The 16,527-nt window shown below is 51.9% G+C and overlaps 1 protein-coding gene across 1 annotated transcript in view; it reads left to right on the forward strand.

Annotated features, from left to right (window-relative positions):
* The first annotated feature begins 1,857 nt into the window (after nucleotides 1-1,857).
* LOC119382100 (ubiquitin-like modifier-activating enzyme 1) overlaps nucleotides 1,858-16,527 on the forward strand; it is a 37,607-nt gene continuing 22,937 nt past the window's right edge. The window contains 4 exon segments of the mRNA XM_037649832.1: nucleotides 1,858-1,968; nucleotides 11,017-11,149; nucleotides 11,285-11,382; nucleotides 11,969-12,115. Of these exon segments, the coding sequence (XP_037505760.1) occupies nucleotides 1,858-1,968; nucleotides 11,017-11,149; nucleotides 11,285-11,382; nucleotides 11,969-12,115 (489 nt within the window).

Below are 16,527 nucleotides of genomic sequence, written 5' to 3' on the forward strand. Positions count from 1 at the left end.
GTCACATGCGTGTTTTTATGCGCTATTTCCCAATAATTGAGGCTCTTTCGATCGTGGACTTGTTGGCGTTCACCCGTTCTGATACGGAAATATGGTCATTGTCGGAGTTATCGAGGCGACTTGTCATTTCACGTTGCCACGTTTCATTGTTGCCTGGTTATGAATGCATAACCGTCGTTGTTGCATGTAGCAACTGAAGTAAACCCGTGGATGCTAAACATGTGGATGCTAAACACGTGGATGAGTGTCCGATTCCCAGCATGGAGGAAGGAAACAGTGGGGAGGGAGCATTGCACAATGAGAACCAAAGGAAGAAATAAAGGAAGAAAGGAAGGTAGTTGGCATGCACACCCAGTACAACGTGTCAGGAACACACACGCCAAACTTCGCTTGCCCCTCATTTTCCCGATAAGGCTAGGGCTATTGCTTATTTAACACGAATATGTTTTACGCCGGGGTCCACTAAGCTTTCACTGACGTCATTTCCGTCACGAAAGTGACGTCGGGACAATGCACACGAACAAATGACAAATATAGCAGCCGGTCCCAGGTGGACTGTGAATGTGCGTTGTCTAAGACGCCTCACTGTAACCGATCCTCTCTCAAAGTGGTCTTGGCCGGGGCACTTTCGTACCCAGCCAACAACCACCACGTTGCCTCCCTCAAACTACAGCCCGACTAGAGCCAAGGCCGCCTATTTGTCTAGGTGGTGTTGCTAGAGCGGAGACGCCACGCGCGTCACAGATTGAGTGAAGCAGCAAAGAAATAAAAGCACGATACGTCCGCTTGCACAATAGGATTGCAGTGCTTTTCTAATGTACCGCTTTCAACGAGCACGTACCTAGTGAACTCTAATGTTGCGGTCGGGTGAGGGCTCGCGCTATTGTATGGTTGGATTGGGTATTGGTAGGCGAGTAGATGCCGGCACTCACTCACGTACAACAGTGTTGATACTCCTGCTCAAAATATTTGGGAGTCACCCTGTTCAGACACACACTCGTTCAAACACAGCATTGCTCTGTTTAGTTCGTAATCGTCGAATCACACCCTTCCTCACTCACTATGTCGCCCTATCCCACGCCTTTGACATCACTGCGGAGCGAGTACAAGTTGTTGTAATCTCGGGTTTAGTGCTTCTACCTACAGTTCTGATCGAACGTGACATCGATAAAAGTGCCGAACGCAGCTTGATCTTTTTTTTTTAGAAGCATCAAGCATCGCTTTAGCATATAGTAGCGAAAATTCGTTCAACGGGGAATGTCGCTGGAGCCGAAGTTTCGACAAAAGGACTTCTCTTCATCAGGACAGCAACCACGTATACTTTAGAATACATTCTATAGAAGATTGCGCGTTACTCTTTAAAGATACATGTTAAATACTATTTTGAAGAGGTGTGCCTTTCACAACTTTCCAAAAAGAAAGTTAACGTGCAACTTTAAAGACATATTCGGTAAGTCAGGACTCGCCAATAAGAGTAGCAGGTAATCTGCTTTTTTATTTTTTTCTTACACTGTATAGTGGTGTGGCAGCACACTGCGCACAAGCCGGCGCACCCTCCGCCTCGTCACTATCTAGCCCGGCGTGACACGGCTTCATGCTACACCACGCCTCCGATAAGGGACAGCGCCACCGCAGCGTCACCGGAGGCTTACGTCCCCGACGGTGGCTTTAAAACCAAGCTGCCAAGCTCGGAAGTGATCATTCCTTCGCTACCCGACTGAGCGCAGCGTCGGTATGCTCGCCCCGCTGCTGCTACTCCGTTAATAAACAGTTGTTACGTTTTATGTTGGGATGCGTCCTTGCATCGACACGGCATCCCACATCTGGTGACCCGGAAACCGAACAAACCGCACCGCCATGGCCGGCCCGGAAGCTCTCACCGCTCTGCGCCAGCAAGTGCAACTACTTCAACAGGCACTGCAGACCCAGCAACAGCAGCCTTCCCGCAGCGCGCCCACAACAGAGGCCGTGCCTGCCGGCTCCGCTGAGGACGTCAGAGCTCCCGCAGAAGGCATCCCGCACGCTGCCTCATACGACGCCTGGCGTGTCGCCGTCAAGCTTCCGCCGTTTTGGGCGGACTCGCCCGAAGTCTGGTTCGCCCAGGTCGAGGCCCAGTTCTCCCTGGCGCGCATCACGCAAGACCGCATCCGCTACGATTACGTCGTCGCCCACCTCGACACACGTTATGCCAACGAGGTCCGGGATATTCTCGCCAACCCACCAACGGCCAACCACTACGAACACCTGAAGACTCAACTCATCCGCCACCTGTCGCTCTCGGATGAACAGAAGGTGCGGCAACTTCAGTCCACAGAGCTTGCTGAACGCAAACCTTCGCAGCTCCTGCGCCACATGCGTGCGCTCGCGGGAAGCTTGCAAGTCCAGGATTCCTTCCTGCGAGTGCTTTGGCTCCAACGACTCCCGCCGCACGCCCAGGTAATTCTGCAGGCCCAGGTTAGGCTACCCCTCGACGAACTTGCGGAGGTGGCCGATCGCGTCATCGAGGTCTCCTTGCCGCAGTTGTCGCCCACCATCCAGGCTATCGCCGCACCGCTGAACACCGCGGAGCTTACACGCCGCATCGACGACATCGATCGACAGCTCAACTGCATTCAACAACGCTTGGATGAACGCCTTCCGATGCACCAGCGCCGCCACTCGCAAACCCGCGACCTTCACCAGTTCGTCGCGGCAACCCGACAACAACGGCCCGTGCTACTACCACCGACGCTTCGGGGACAGAGCCCGGCAATGTCGACCACCCTGTTCCGCTGGGCATGCGGAAAACGCCAACGGCAGCTCGTAGAGACGGCCGCAAGCTGCCAACCCGGAGGCCGTCGTATCTTCGTCACCGACCAAATCACGAAGCAGCGGTTCCTTGTCGACAGCGGTTCCGACATTTGCTGCTACCCACGATCCCATCTTCAAGGTCCTCGTCCGCCTACGTCTTTCGAGCTCAGCGCGGCAAACCGCTCTACAATCAAGACGTACGGCTCGCTCTGCCTGCACATCCAGCTCAGAAACATACGCCGTGACCTTCGCTGGAATTTTGTCATCGCCGACGTCGCCGAGCCAATCATCGGCTCAGACTTTCTGGCCCACTACAACCTCCTTCCGGACTGCCGCAACGACCTCCTCATCGACGCGACAACGGGACATTCCACACCAGGCCAGCGAACGACCGCCCAACAGCCAAGCATCAAGGTACTCAGTGTTGACAATCATTCGCCGTACCACGCCATCCTCGCCGAATTTCCCGGATTGACGCGCCCCAGCGGACTGCCACGCAGAGTGCAGCACACAACCGTGCACTACATCCGGACCACTTCAGGCCCCCCAGTTTTCTGCCGCGCCCGTCGCCTTGCCCCGGACCGCATGCGCATAGCCAAAGCAGAGTTCGAGGCCATGCTCCGCGAAGGAATCGCCCGCCGCTCTGACAGTCCATGGGCCTCGCCACTCCACCTTGTTCCGAAGAAGACCGAAGGCTGGCGGCCCTGCGGAGACTACCGTGCCCTCAACGCGCGCACCATCCCGGACAGGTACCCCATCCACCACATACAGGACTTCGCCCATCGCATCTATGGCTGCCACGTGTTCTCCGTCCTAGACTTGGTGAAGGCGTACACACAGATACCCGTCAATCCGGATGACGTCCCGAAAACGGCAATCATCACTCCCTTTGGCTTGTTCGAGTTTCCCTTCATGAGCTTCGGCCAGAGGAACGCTGGACAAACCTTTCAGCGCTTCATCGACGAAGTCGTCCGCGGCCTCGACTTCTGCTTCGTTTACCTTGACGACATACTGGTATTTTCCCGCGACGCCGAAGAGCACCACAGGCACCTTCGTCTGCTGTTCCAACGCCTCGACGACCACGGTCTACTCGTCAATATCCAAAAAAGCACGCTAGGCGCTTCCGTCGTCCGCTTCCTCGGCCACGAAGTTTCATCTGAGGGAACTCGGCTCTTGCCCCAACGCATCTCAGACCTGCAAACTAACCTTCAACCCACCACCGCTAAAGACCTTCGCCGTTTCCTTGGCATGCTGAACTTCTACAGGCGTTTCTTGCCACACGCTGCCGACTACCAGGCTCCCCTCCATGATGCTTTGGCCGGCCTACGAGGAAACCAACCCGTCACGTGGACACCGACATTAGCGAGAACTTTCGAAGATTGCAAAGCCGCCCTCTGCACCGCCACGCTCCTCACCCATCCCGTGCCAGATGCTCCCTTGGGACTGTTCATGGACGCATCTAGCTTCGCCATCGGCGCCACCCTCATGCAACGCGTGGAAAACACCTGGCATCCCTTGGCGTTCTTCTCCAAGAAGCTCGAAGCTCGGAAAACGACCGCTTCAACCGCCAGTTCCACTGAGAAAACCACGACCACCGCCACGACAATGTTGCCAGCCTACTACAGAGAACTTCTGGCGATATACGAAGCAGTGCAACACTTTCGCCACATTCTCGAAGCACAGAACTGCACCATCTATACAGACCACAAGCCTCTTACCTACGCCTTCTCTCAACGTCGCGACAAACTCCTGCCTGTACAGCAGAACCAACTCTCGTTCATGTTGCAAATCAGTTCTGCGGAAACCCGCAAGGTGGCGGAAGGGTTAAGAAAGGGAAATTAGACAACCACCCGTTTGTAGCACGAAGCCACAAGGAAATCCATACGGATTTCTCAGAAAGAAAGCCTCTTAGTTGCCGAAAAATTCGTCCTGGTCCGGGGATCGAACCCGGGACCAACGCCTATCCGGGGCGGTCGCTCTACCAATTGAGCTAACCAGGAAGCTAGCAATTGGCAGCGCGAGGGCGAATCCATCGACAACTCGAAGCAACTGGATACATGTTGCAAATCAGTTCTGCGGAAACCCGCAAGGTGGCGGAAGGGTTAAGAAAGGGAAAATAGACAACCACCCGTTTGTAGCACGAAGCCACAAGGAAATCCATACGGATTTCTCAGAAAGAAAGCCTCTTAGTTGCCGAAAAATTCGTCCTGGTCCGGGGATCGAACCCGGGACCAACGCCTATCCGGGGCGGTCGCTCTACCAATTGAGCTAACCAGGAAGCTAGCAATTGGCAGCGCGAGGGCGAATCCATCGACAACTCGAAGCAACTGGATACATGTTGCAAATCAGTTCTGCGGAAACCCGCAAGGTGGCGGAAGGGTTAAGAAAGGGAAAATAGACAACCACCCGTTTGTAGCACGAAGCCACAAGGAAATCCATACGGATTTCTCAGAAAGAAAGCCTCTTAGTTGCCGAAAAATTCGTCCTGGTCCGGGGATCGAACCCGGGACCAACGCCTATCCGGGGCGGTCGCTCTACCAATTGAGCTAACCAGGAAGCTAGCAATTGGCAGCGCGAGGGCGAATCCATCGACAACTCGAAGCAACTGGATACATGTTGCAAATCAGTTCTGCGGAAACCCGCAAGGTGGCGGAAGGGTTAAGAAAGGGAAAATAGACAACCACCCGTTTGTAGCACGAAGCCACAAGGAAATCCATACGGATTTCTCAGAAAGAAAGCCTCTTAGTTGCCGAAAAATTCGTCCTGGTCCGGGGATCGAACCCGGGACCAACGCCTATCCGGGGCGGTCGCTCTACCAATTGAGCTAACCAGGAAGCTAGCAATTGGCAGCGCGAGGGCGAATCCATCGACAACTCGAAGCAACTGGATGCATGTTGCAAATCAGTTCTGCGGAAACCCGCAAGGTGGCGGAAGGGTTAAGAAAGGGAAAATAGACAACCACCCGTTTGTAGCACGAAGCCACAAGGAAATCCATACGGATTTCTCAGAAAGAAAGCCTCTTAGTTGCCGAAAAATTCGTCCTGGTCCGGGGATCGAACCCGGGACCAACGCCTATCCGGGGCGGTCGCTCTACCAATTGAGCTAACCAGGAAGCTAGCAATTGGCAGCGCGAGGGCGAATCCATCGACAACTCGAAGCAACTGGATGCATGTTGCAAATCAGTTCTGCGGAAACCCGCAAGGTGGCGGAAGGGTTAAGAAAGGGAAAATAGACAACCACCCGTTTGTAGCAGGGTTCGATCCCCGGACCAGGACGAATTTTTCGGCAACTAAGAGGCTTTCTTTCTGAGAAATCCGTATGGATTTCCTTGTGGCTTCGTGCTACAAACGGGTGGTTGTCTATTTTCCCTTTCTTAACCCTTCCGCCACCTTGCGGGTTTCCGCAGAACTGATTTGCAACATGTATCCAGTTGCTTCAAGTTGTCGATGGATTCGCCCTCGCGCTGCCAATTGCTAGCTTCCTGGTTAGCTCGATTGGTAGAGCGACCGCCCCGGATAGGCGTTGGTCCCGGGTTCGATCCCCGGACCAGGACGAATTTTTCGGCAACTAAGAGGCTTTCTTTCTGAGAAATCCGTATGGATTTCCTTGTGGCTTCGTGCTACAAACGGGTGGTTGTCTATTTTCCCTTTCTTAACCCTTCCGCCACCTTGCGGGTTTCCGCAGAACTGATTTGCAACATGTATCCAGTTGCTTCGAGTTGTCGATGGATTCGCCCTCGCGCTGCCAATTGCTAGCTTCCTGGTTAGCTCAATTGGTAGAGCGACCGCCCCGGATAGGCGTTGGTCCCGGGATCGATCCCCGGACCAGGACGAATTTTTCGGCAACTAAGAGGCTTTCTTTCTGAGAAATCCGTATGGATTTCCTTGTGGCTTCGTGCTACAAACGGGTGGTTGTCTATTTTCCCTTTCTTAACCGTTCCGCCACCTTGCGGGTTTCCGCAGAACTGATTTGCAACATGTATCCAGTTGCTTCGAGTTGTCGATGGATTCGCCCTCGCGCTGCCAATTGCTAGCTTCCTGGTTAGCTCAATTGGTAGAGCGACCGCCCCGGATAGGCGTTGGTCCCGGGTTCGATCCCCGGACCAGGACGAATTTTTCGGCAACTAAGAGGCTTTCTTTCTGAGAAATCCGTATGGATTTCCTTGTGGCTTCGTGCTACAAACGGGTGGTTGTCTATTTTCCCTTTCTTAACCCTTCCGCCACCTTGCGGGTTTCCGCAGAACTGATTTGCAACATGTATCCAGTTGCTTCGAGTTGTCGATGGATTCGCCCTCGCGCTGCCAATTGCTAGCTTCCTGGTTAGCTCAATTGGTAGAGCGACCGCCCCGGATAGGCGTTGGTCCCGGGTTCGATCCCCGGACCAGGACGAATTTTTCGGCAACTAAGAGGCTTTCTTTCTGAGAAATCCGTATGGATTTCCTTGTGGCTTCGTGCTACAAACGGGTGGTTGTCTATTTTCCCTTTCTTAACCCTTCCGCCACCTTGCGGGTTTCCGCAGAACTGATTTGCAACATGTATCCAGTTGCTTCGAGTTGTCGATGGATTCGCCCTCGCGCTGCCAATTGCTAGCTTCCTGGTTAGCTCAATTGGTAGAGCGACCGCCCCGGATAGGCGTTGGTCCCGGGTTCGATCCCCGGACCAGGACGAATTTTTCGGCAACTAAGAGGCTTTCTTTCTGAGAAATCCGTATGGATTTCCTTGTGGCTTCGTGCTACAAACGGGTGGTTGTCTATTTTCCCTTTCTTAACCCTTCCGCCACCTTGCGGGTTTCCGCAGAACTGATTTGCAACATGTATCCAGTTGCTTCGAGTTGTCGATGGATTCGCCCTCGCGTTGCCAATTGCTAGCTTCCTGGTTAGCTCAATTGGTAGAGCGACCGCCCCGGATAGGCGTTGGTCCCGGGTTCGATCCCCGGACCAGGACGAATTTTTCGGCAACTAAGAGGCTTTCTTTCTGAGAAATCCGTATGGATTTCCTTGTGGCTTCGTGCTACAAACGGGTGGTTGTCTATTTTCCCTTTCTTAACCCTTCCGCCACCTTGCGGGTTTCCGCAGAACTGATTTGCAACATGTATCCAGTTGCTTCGAGTTGTCGATGCATTCGCCCTCGCGCTGCCAATTGCTAGCTTCCTGGTTAGCTCAATTGGTAGAGCGACCGCCACGGATAGGCGTTGGTCCCGGGTTCGATCCCCGGACCAGGACGAATTTTTCGGCAACTAAGAGGCTTTCTTTCTGAGAAATCCGTATGGATTTCCTTGCGGCTTCGTGCTACAAACGGGTGGTTGTCTATTTTCCCTTTCTTAACCCTTCCGCCACCTTGCGGGTTTCCGCAGAACTGATTTGCAACATGTATCCAGTTGCTTCGAGTTGTCGATGGATTCGCCCTCGCGCTGCCAATTGCTAGCTTCCTGGTTAGCTCAATTGGTAGAGCGACCGCCCCGGATAGGCGTTGGTCCCGGGTTCGATCCCCGGACCAGGACGAATTTTTCGGCAACTAAGAGGCTTTCTTTCTGAGAAATCCGTATGGATTTCCTTGTGGCTTCGTGCTACAAACGGGTGGTTGTCTATTTTCCCTTTCTTAACCCTTCCGCCACCTTGCGGGTTTCCGCAGAACTGATTTGCAACATGTATCCAGTTGCTTCGAGTTGTCGATGGATTCGCCCTCGCGCTGCCAATTGCTAGCTTCCTGGTTAGCTCAATTGGTAGAGCGACCGCCCCGGATAGGCGTTGGTCCCGGGTTCGATCCCCGGACCAGGACGAATTTTTCGGCAACTAAGAGGCTTTCTTTCTGAGAAATCCGTATGGATTTCCTTGTGGCTTCGTGCTACAAACGGGTGGTTGTCTATTTTCCCTTTCTTAACCCTTCCGCCACCTTGCGGGTTTCCGCAGAACTGATTTGCAACATGTATCCAGTTGCTTCGAGTTGTCGATGGATTCGCCCTCGCGCTGCCAATTGCTAGCTTCCTGGTTAGCTCAATTGGTAGAGCGACCGCCCCGGATAGGCGTTGGTCCCGGGTTCGATCCCCGGACCAGGACGAATTTTTCGGCAACTAAGAGGCTTTCTTTCTGAGAAATCCGTATGGATTTCCTTGTGGCTTCGTGCTACAAACGGGTGGTTGTCTATTTTCCCTTTCTTAACCCTTCCGCCACCTTGCGGGTTTCCGCAGAACTGATTTGCAACATGTATCCAGTTGCTTCGAGTTGTCGATGGATTCGCCCTCGCGCTGCCAATTGCTAGCTTCCTGGTTAGCTCAATTGGTAGAGCGACCGCCCCGGATAGGCGTTGGTCCCGGGTTCGATCCCCGGACCAGGACGAATTTTTCGGCAACTAAGAGGCTTTCTTTCTGAGAAATCCGTATGGATTTCCTTGTGGCTTCGTGCTACAAACGGGTGGTTGTCTATTTTCCCTTTCTCAACTCTCGTTCATTGCACAGTTCACCACCGACATCCAACATGTCAGCGGGAAAGACAACGTGGTCGCCGACGCGCTTTCACGTGTAGCAGCCATCAGCTCTGTGCAGATAACAGTAGACGTCCTCGCCGAGGCTCAGACTACGGACACCGAACTGCAGGAACTTCTCAAGAGCACGTCTTCACTTCAGCTGCAACAAGTCCTCATCCCAGGGTCGACAACCACAATCTGTTGCGACATGTCGACAGGACGAAGCAGGCCCTATGTACCCATGTCCCATCGCCGTGGTCTTTTCAACCAGCTCCACAACCTCAGCCATCCCGGCATACGCGCCTCGACACGCCTCGTGGCTGACCGCTACGTCTGGCCCTCCATGCAGCGGGACTGTCGCACCTGGGCGCGCTCCTGCATTCAATGCCAACGCGCTAAAGTCACCAGGCACGTCACGTCACCACTTGGAACATTCCCACAGCCCTCTGGTCGGTTTGAGCACGTCCACCTCGACATCATAGGACCCTTTCCCCCGGCTGGCCCCTACCGCTACTGCCTCACCGCCATCGATCGGTACACTCGATGGCCCGAGGCATGGCCCCTCGAGGGAATCGCCGCGGAAGACGTCGCCTCGGCCTTCTTCACCGGCTGGATTGCTCGTTTCGGCGCCCCCCGCCGCGTAACCACCGACCAAGGACGACAGTTCGAGTCCACCTTTTCAGGCTCCTCGGGCTGACCGTCGGTTTCGAACGCTTGAGGACCACCAGTTACCACCCCTGCGCCAACGGAATGATCGAGCGTTTCCACCGACAATTCAAAGCAGCCATTATGTGCCACCCGGACTCAACCTGGCTCGAGGCCATGCCAGCCGTCATCCTCGGTCTTCGCGCCACCTTCAAGCCAGACATCCACGCTACACCAGCAGAGCTCGTCTACGGGGAACCACTCCGTCTCCCAGGTGAATTTCTCACTGCACAGCCATCCAGCACTACGACGTCAGATCCCACCGACTTCGTCGCCCGGCTCCGACGCACCATCGCCGCCTTACGCCCGTCACCTGCAGCCCACCACTGCAAGCCTACACCTTTCGTCTTCAAGGAGCTAGCATCGTGCACGCACGCTTTCCTCCGCGACGACACCGTCCGCAGGCCTTTCCAGCCACCCTACACCGGACCCTACCTGGTCGTCCATCGCGACAACAAAAATTTCACTCTGCGCCTGAACGGGAACGACGTCCGCGTCTCGATTGACCGGCTAAAGCCCGCATACATCGCTGCGAACGAACCGGGCAGTGCCACTCTATCCACAGGCATACATCCACAGCCGCCGACGTCGCAGCCCGCTCCGGTCACGACACGCTCTGGACGTCTGGTACGCCTCCCAGATTTCTACAGACCCTGAGGGCTCTGTACTCCGCGGGGGGGGGGGGGTGATGTGGCAGCACACTGCGCACAAACCGGCGCAGCCTCCGCCTCGTCACTATCTAGCCCGGCGTGACACGGCTTCATGCTACACCACGCCTCCGATAAGGGACAGCGCCACCGCAGCGTCACCGGAGGCTTACGTCACCGACGGTGGCTTTAAAACCAAGCTGCCAAGCTCGGAAGTGATCATTCCTTCGCTACCCGAATCGTCGGTATGCTCGCCCCGCTGCTGCTACTCCGTTAATAAACAGTTGTTACGTTTTATGTTGGGATGCGTCCTTGCATCGACACGGCATCCCACAGTGGTTTGTGCGGCCATTTTTTTTTTGTCACTTTCACTCACCGGGCTTACACGTGCTTCCCTCCGCGCGTCTCCATAGGAACAACAAAGCGTAGTTACCTGCCCAGACGAAACGAGGCACGGTTTCGAAGACGGGGACTACGTCACCTTCTCCGAAGTAAAAGGCATGAACGAGATCAACAGCTGCCCACCGATGAAAGTCAAGGTGCTAGGTAAGTGATGTCTGTCACCTATATCCGTGTTTCTTTTTTTCTGTAAAGTACGATTTATAATGGGTTTCAGTGGCTTATGCGCACATTGCTAACGGATTTCTGCCTTTTCTCATCTGCTCTGCGTTGATTTCGTAGGCCCGACCGAATTCTCTGTGGGCGACACGACACAGTTCAGTGATTACACCTCAGGCGGCTTCGCAACGCAAGTTGAAATGCCGAATGACATAAAGTTCGTGAGTATAGCTGCTAACACGCACGCGTTGTTTTTGGCGAGGTGTCGAGAGGAAAGCGTGTGTGGGTGTTTGTGTAACAGCGTGTGAACGTAACAAAAACAGTTGGCGCAGTAAGAAAGCCGAACAGTAGAGCCGCTACAAGTAACTATACCATGCAGTCGGCGCAGAAACAAAGTAGGCCGCCGCAGTTGCCGAATTCATTAACTATATAATACAGCTGGCGTAGAAAGAAAGCAGGATAACACAGTTGCCGCTACAAGTAACTGACGTACAGCTGGCGAAGAAAAAAGCGTAGGCTGGTACAGTAATCACTCAATAAATAAAAAAAAAACGTAGTTCAAAGAATGCATTATAAATTTTGCTGGTACTTTCTACCAACCTCATAACTAACTCCACATGATACTTACGCATATGATACTTACGCTCTTTTTGCCAATCCTCCAGTACGGATTTTCTGCTCCATCTTTTTTGTTTGTATTAGATTTACGACTGGACGTGCGCCACGGGCGGGCGTCCGCGTATCGCACGAGCGCTCATGTGACACAGCAAAGCGATTTTCAAGCGAATATGTTTTGTGCGCTTTCAGAAGCCTTTCAAGGAGTCCATGATGAACCCAGACTTCGTTGTGTCGGACTTCGCGAAGGTGAATCGCCCTGCGCAACTTCACTTGGGCTTTCAAGCGCTTCATGCCTTTGAAAGGTTCTATTCACGCCTTCCAAGGCCACGGAACAAGGTACGTAACGTAATCGTTAAAGACCGAGAGGATACCATAATACAGTTGCAGATGGCGCTGCGTCTGCCGCACTCACGAGAGCTGGAGAGCGAAATCAACAGCGCGTTTAAGAGTACATCACCGCCATAGGCATGCGCATGGGGGGGGGTGGCATGGGAGGCTGCCGCCCCCCCCCCCCTATTCACCTAAGAGGGGGGCACAGTCAGCCCCACACATTGACATATTAGGGAGGAGGGGCGCTGCGACGAACTCTCCCCTCCCCTGAAGAGGAACCCGGCGCACGCCTATGATCGCCGATATGATATATATTGTGTCAATAGAGCAATATTAGAAAGTTTCGGCCGTAGCTTCAGTTTAACATAAGAACCGAAGATTTCAATTTTCTATTTTTCACTCCTAAGATTGCGTACCAGGAGTGCCTCATCTGGAAGCTTTAATTTACCCTATAGCAATGAATGCATACCGAAAGCGTCTATTGCAGGTTTTCTTTTTCTTTTTGAGGGAAAGGGGGGCATGGGTGAAGGGGGATAAAAAGTTCGGAATGGGCTTCTAGTTCTGATTATTTCCTTACCCTATACGGATATACCATGACAGTAAAAATCGAAGACATATGCTGTTTTACAGCGAAAGCTGTTATGAGATCATTTCACCGGCCGTTTTTGGTGCCGTAGTTGTCCGCCGCCGCCGCCGGTGTCCGTAATCAGTATCGCTCGAAATAAGAAAAAAAACTAAATAGGAAAAAAATTCCAGGATGGAACGAGGTTCGAACCTGGGCCCTCTGCGTGGGAGCCCAGTATTCAACCTCTGAGCCATTCCGGTCCTTGAAACTGCTTTGCAAAAAGGTCCTATACAGGCTTCATGTCGGGAAGGAACCACATTAGCATATGCAATATAGCGTGGTAAAAGAGTAGAATAAGCACCAAGCGTCGCACAACGCGAATTCTGTAACCAGGCGTCACACAATGCGAATTGCGCAACGAGTAGGTTGTTGAATGCTTCCAACCCATTACAAAGAGCTCGGCCATAATTCTTCATCGTCATCACGCACATCATCAACAAAGTGCGCATAATGCCTTACATGCGTTTAGCAGGTACCACGGCTGTCTGTAAATGACAAAAAATGGCACAGTGCCTACTGCCCTACTTCTCAAAAATTACAATGATTTATAGCGTAGTGGGTTCCTCGCAAGTGCACTTCTGTTGGTTGCCAAGGAAGCCCATAAGGCTCCCATGATCCATTTCCTCAGGGTCTCAATAAAGTCAATTCTCTCTCTCTCTCTCGCTCTACGTTTCTCCGGTTAAAGTGTGTTATAAAGCGTGGTGGGACAGTTAAATAACGACCGGGCGTCACACAATGTGCATTACGTAATAGTGGGTCGTTTAAAGGTTCCAACCCATTACAAAGGGCGCAACCATAATTATTCATCATCAACCGCCGCATCAACAAACTGCACATAATCGCTTACATATGGTACCTCGCTTCTCCGCAGAACGAATAATGTCGTGCTGGGTGCTTCCCAACTTCCCAAAAATTACGCTTTGTGGCGTATTGGGTACGTTGCTAATGTACCTGTATTAGTAGGCACAGGAGAGTTTATAACGCGCTCTAGAAAAGCCGCTCTTCCAGCTTTCGCTGTGACTGTGCTGCACTTTCCGCGCAGGCCTGGCGTTTTTTTTTTCTCATCACTCACAACGACACAATGGATGTGTGCCAGCATTTTTCCCTACAATTACTGTGTAAAATGCCTCCTTAATATATCAGTCTGGCTCAGAGGTGTGCGCTTTTTCTCTTTCATATATAGCTAAACTATTTTTCGTGTCAACTCTGCTTTTACAATAGTTAAGCAGCAGTTTTTTTTGCTACGCCATACTGTCTTGCAAAGTATGCATGCGTAGATATGCGCGTCTGCATATTATGTATATTTACATTTAGTTTCACTGGCACGAATTACATGTATATAGACAACCTAGCCACTAGCTATGTGCTTAAACAAACGTAATGTATTTCAAGTAATGAAAAAAAAAAACATAACAGTAAACTTGAAGCGGATTGATATGTGGGAAATTTGGAGCTGGAAGCTGAACGAAACTAATTGTGCAAAGCCAACCTAAGTTGCCATTCGGGAGTTCGTTCGGCCCGCTTGAAGAAGTGGCTATTTGAGGCAGTACCTTTTCGCAAGTGTCCTTGAAGACGATCTTCTTACCACCGTGTTCTGCCTATACACAGGAGAGTAAAAGGGTACTACGGGTGCCACATTCTTAAGGACTAGTTAGGATTCCACTCAGCGTTAACGGTGTGGAACCTCGACGGTGTGCTAGACTTGGAGAAGAGACCATCGCTGTTTGTCACCATTGTAAGAAAGGACTAGGCGCATATAGCTTGACGTCTTTACTTCCCGCTCTGATCGGAGGTGGTGAGGGGGAGGAGAAGAGTGAGCGAAATTAGGAAAGAAGTTAGCTCTGCAATACTCGAATAGAGCATGGCTCGGCGTCAGTGGGTGTCGAAATGGTGAAGGAAACGATGACAAATTGTAGGGAGGAGGAGGATGTGTGGAGCAGCGCTTCTAGTCTGGGCTACGTCACCTGGACCTGGTCCAAGTCTAAGGGGTGTTGGTGCAGGAGCTGGTGAGGAGCAGGAGGTAGAGGCCGGCTATCCAGCTCGGTGTTCTCAAGGTAGTGGTGGATTGCCTAAGAAATCCGCCTCCGCGGACGAGCAGGATTAATGTACAACGGGGTGTGGTACGGCACAGGTCCTCATCAGCGTCGCTGAGGTGTGTGCACGCAAACATATATACAACCGTATACCACCTACGGAAACCAGAAAGTTGCCCTTGCTCCGGCAATGCGAACTGAGCAGAACCCGATGTTTCGTTCATCTGACCTGGTAGAAAAATTTTGCTCCCATACGGTCTGCACGTGTCCGAAGGCTTTTCAACCATCTATGTGCTTGCCGCACATGTCATGTGACTACATTGAGAGAACAGCTCGACGGCCGCGGTGCCAAATCCGATGGCACTAAGGCACCCCTAGTCGTACTAATAGTTTAGGTTGAGGAACCCCAAGCGTTGCGGGACCCAGCGAGGGACGCCTAAGGTAAAGCTTGCTGTGCTCCCAAAACTAAACCTCTTTAGTTTGTGTGGCCCCCAAGCGTTGCGGCACACCTAACACTTTGCGTTCATTCGCACTCTCATTGAGTTCTTTCGATCGCCCAGCGCTTTGCGTCCTCCGACACTTGAAGCCCCCCATCACACAAATTTGTAATGCTCTTACTTTCACGAACGGAGTTTATCCATCTATGTGTGAACGGGTTAGATCCCCGCAGGGCTATACGTTTGCGCTATTAAAACAATATCTTCCCGGTACTCTACTTTCACCTACCCTATGTAAGGGAACGATGATGTCCGATAACAATAATTTCTGATCAAATTGAACTACTGTATTTACACGCGTACAACCAGCACTGCCTGGTGTTGGCGATACGATGTTATAACAGCAGCGTTGTGTTCATGCTGTCTCAATCCAGTACTTGAGTTGTTTACCAACATTTAAAACTGCGTCCATCAGTTCATGTGCATACATGGTGCATGTACGTCTAATATGGTGCTCGTATAGGTGTTACGTGCGTGGCTGCTAAGTTAATAGCAATGCGACGTTAACGAAATAAATGAAGTCGCTGCAGAGCGGCGCATCCGTTATCAGAAATTGTCAATTCTGTACTGAAAGAATCAAGAAAGGGACCTAGGACAATAATGCATGTTATATATCGAGATGCATGTGTTTATCGAAAGGAGTGATGTTTGACTCGCCAATACACCGTAGTAAGTTACGCTGCGTATTGCTTGAAACAATTTACCTTGTCGTACCGGACGGCTTACTGTTGCCCTTTAGTAGGTACGTATTCAAATCGTTAACCATTTCTTCTACACATATCTTGCAGTTTGAAATACGAGTGCTTAACTGCACAGGGACGCAAGAAGACAGGGAAAAGTCCCTGTATCCCTGTGCAGTTCGGCGCTCGTATTTCAAGTATCATGAATCACCAATTCGCCCAAACAGCCAATATGGTATCTTGCACGTTCTGACCTTCATAAGGGGCAGCTACATACAATTTTCCCGAAGTAGTGTACGTTCTACTCTGAATCGTTCACAATTTGCCGGAAACACAAACACACGGATACGAACTGTTTGTGATTGCCTCTTCATACCACAATAAGAGACAGCCTACTGCTCTCCCATAGTAAAGTACTTAGTACTCAAGATCACTTCCCTTTCTTTTAAACACAAAATATGTACTCCTTGTGTTCATAGGGACAGCGCCACCCGGCTCTGTCATAGCAGGGTACACAGTGAGTGCTTCCGCAGAATTTATTTGCCAAAAAGAGGTGCAAATGAAAATAATAAATATCTGGGGT

This window comes from Rhipicephalus sanguineus, chromosome 2, assembly GCF_013339695.2.
Source record: "Rhipicephalus sanguineus isolate Rsan-2018 chromosome 2, BIME_Rsan_1.4, whole genome shotgun sequence".
Taxonomy (NCBI): domain Eukaryota; kingdom Metazoa; phylum Arthropoda; class Arachnida; order Ixodida; family Ixodidae; genus Rhipicephalus; species Rhipicephalus sanguineus.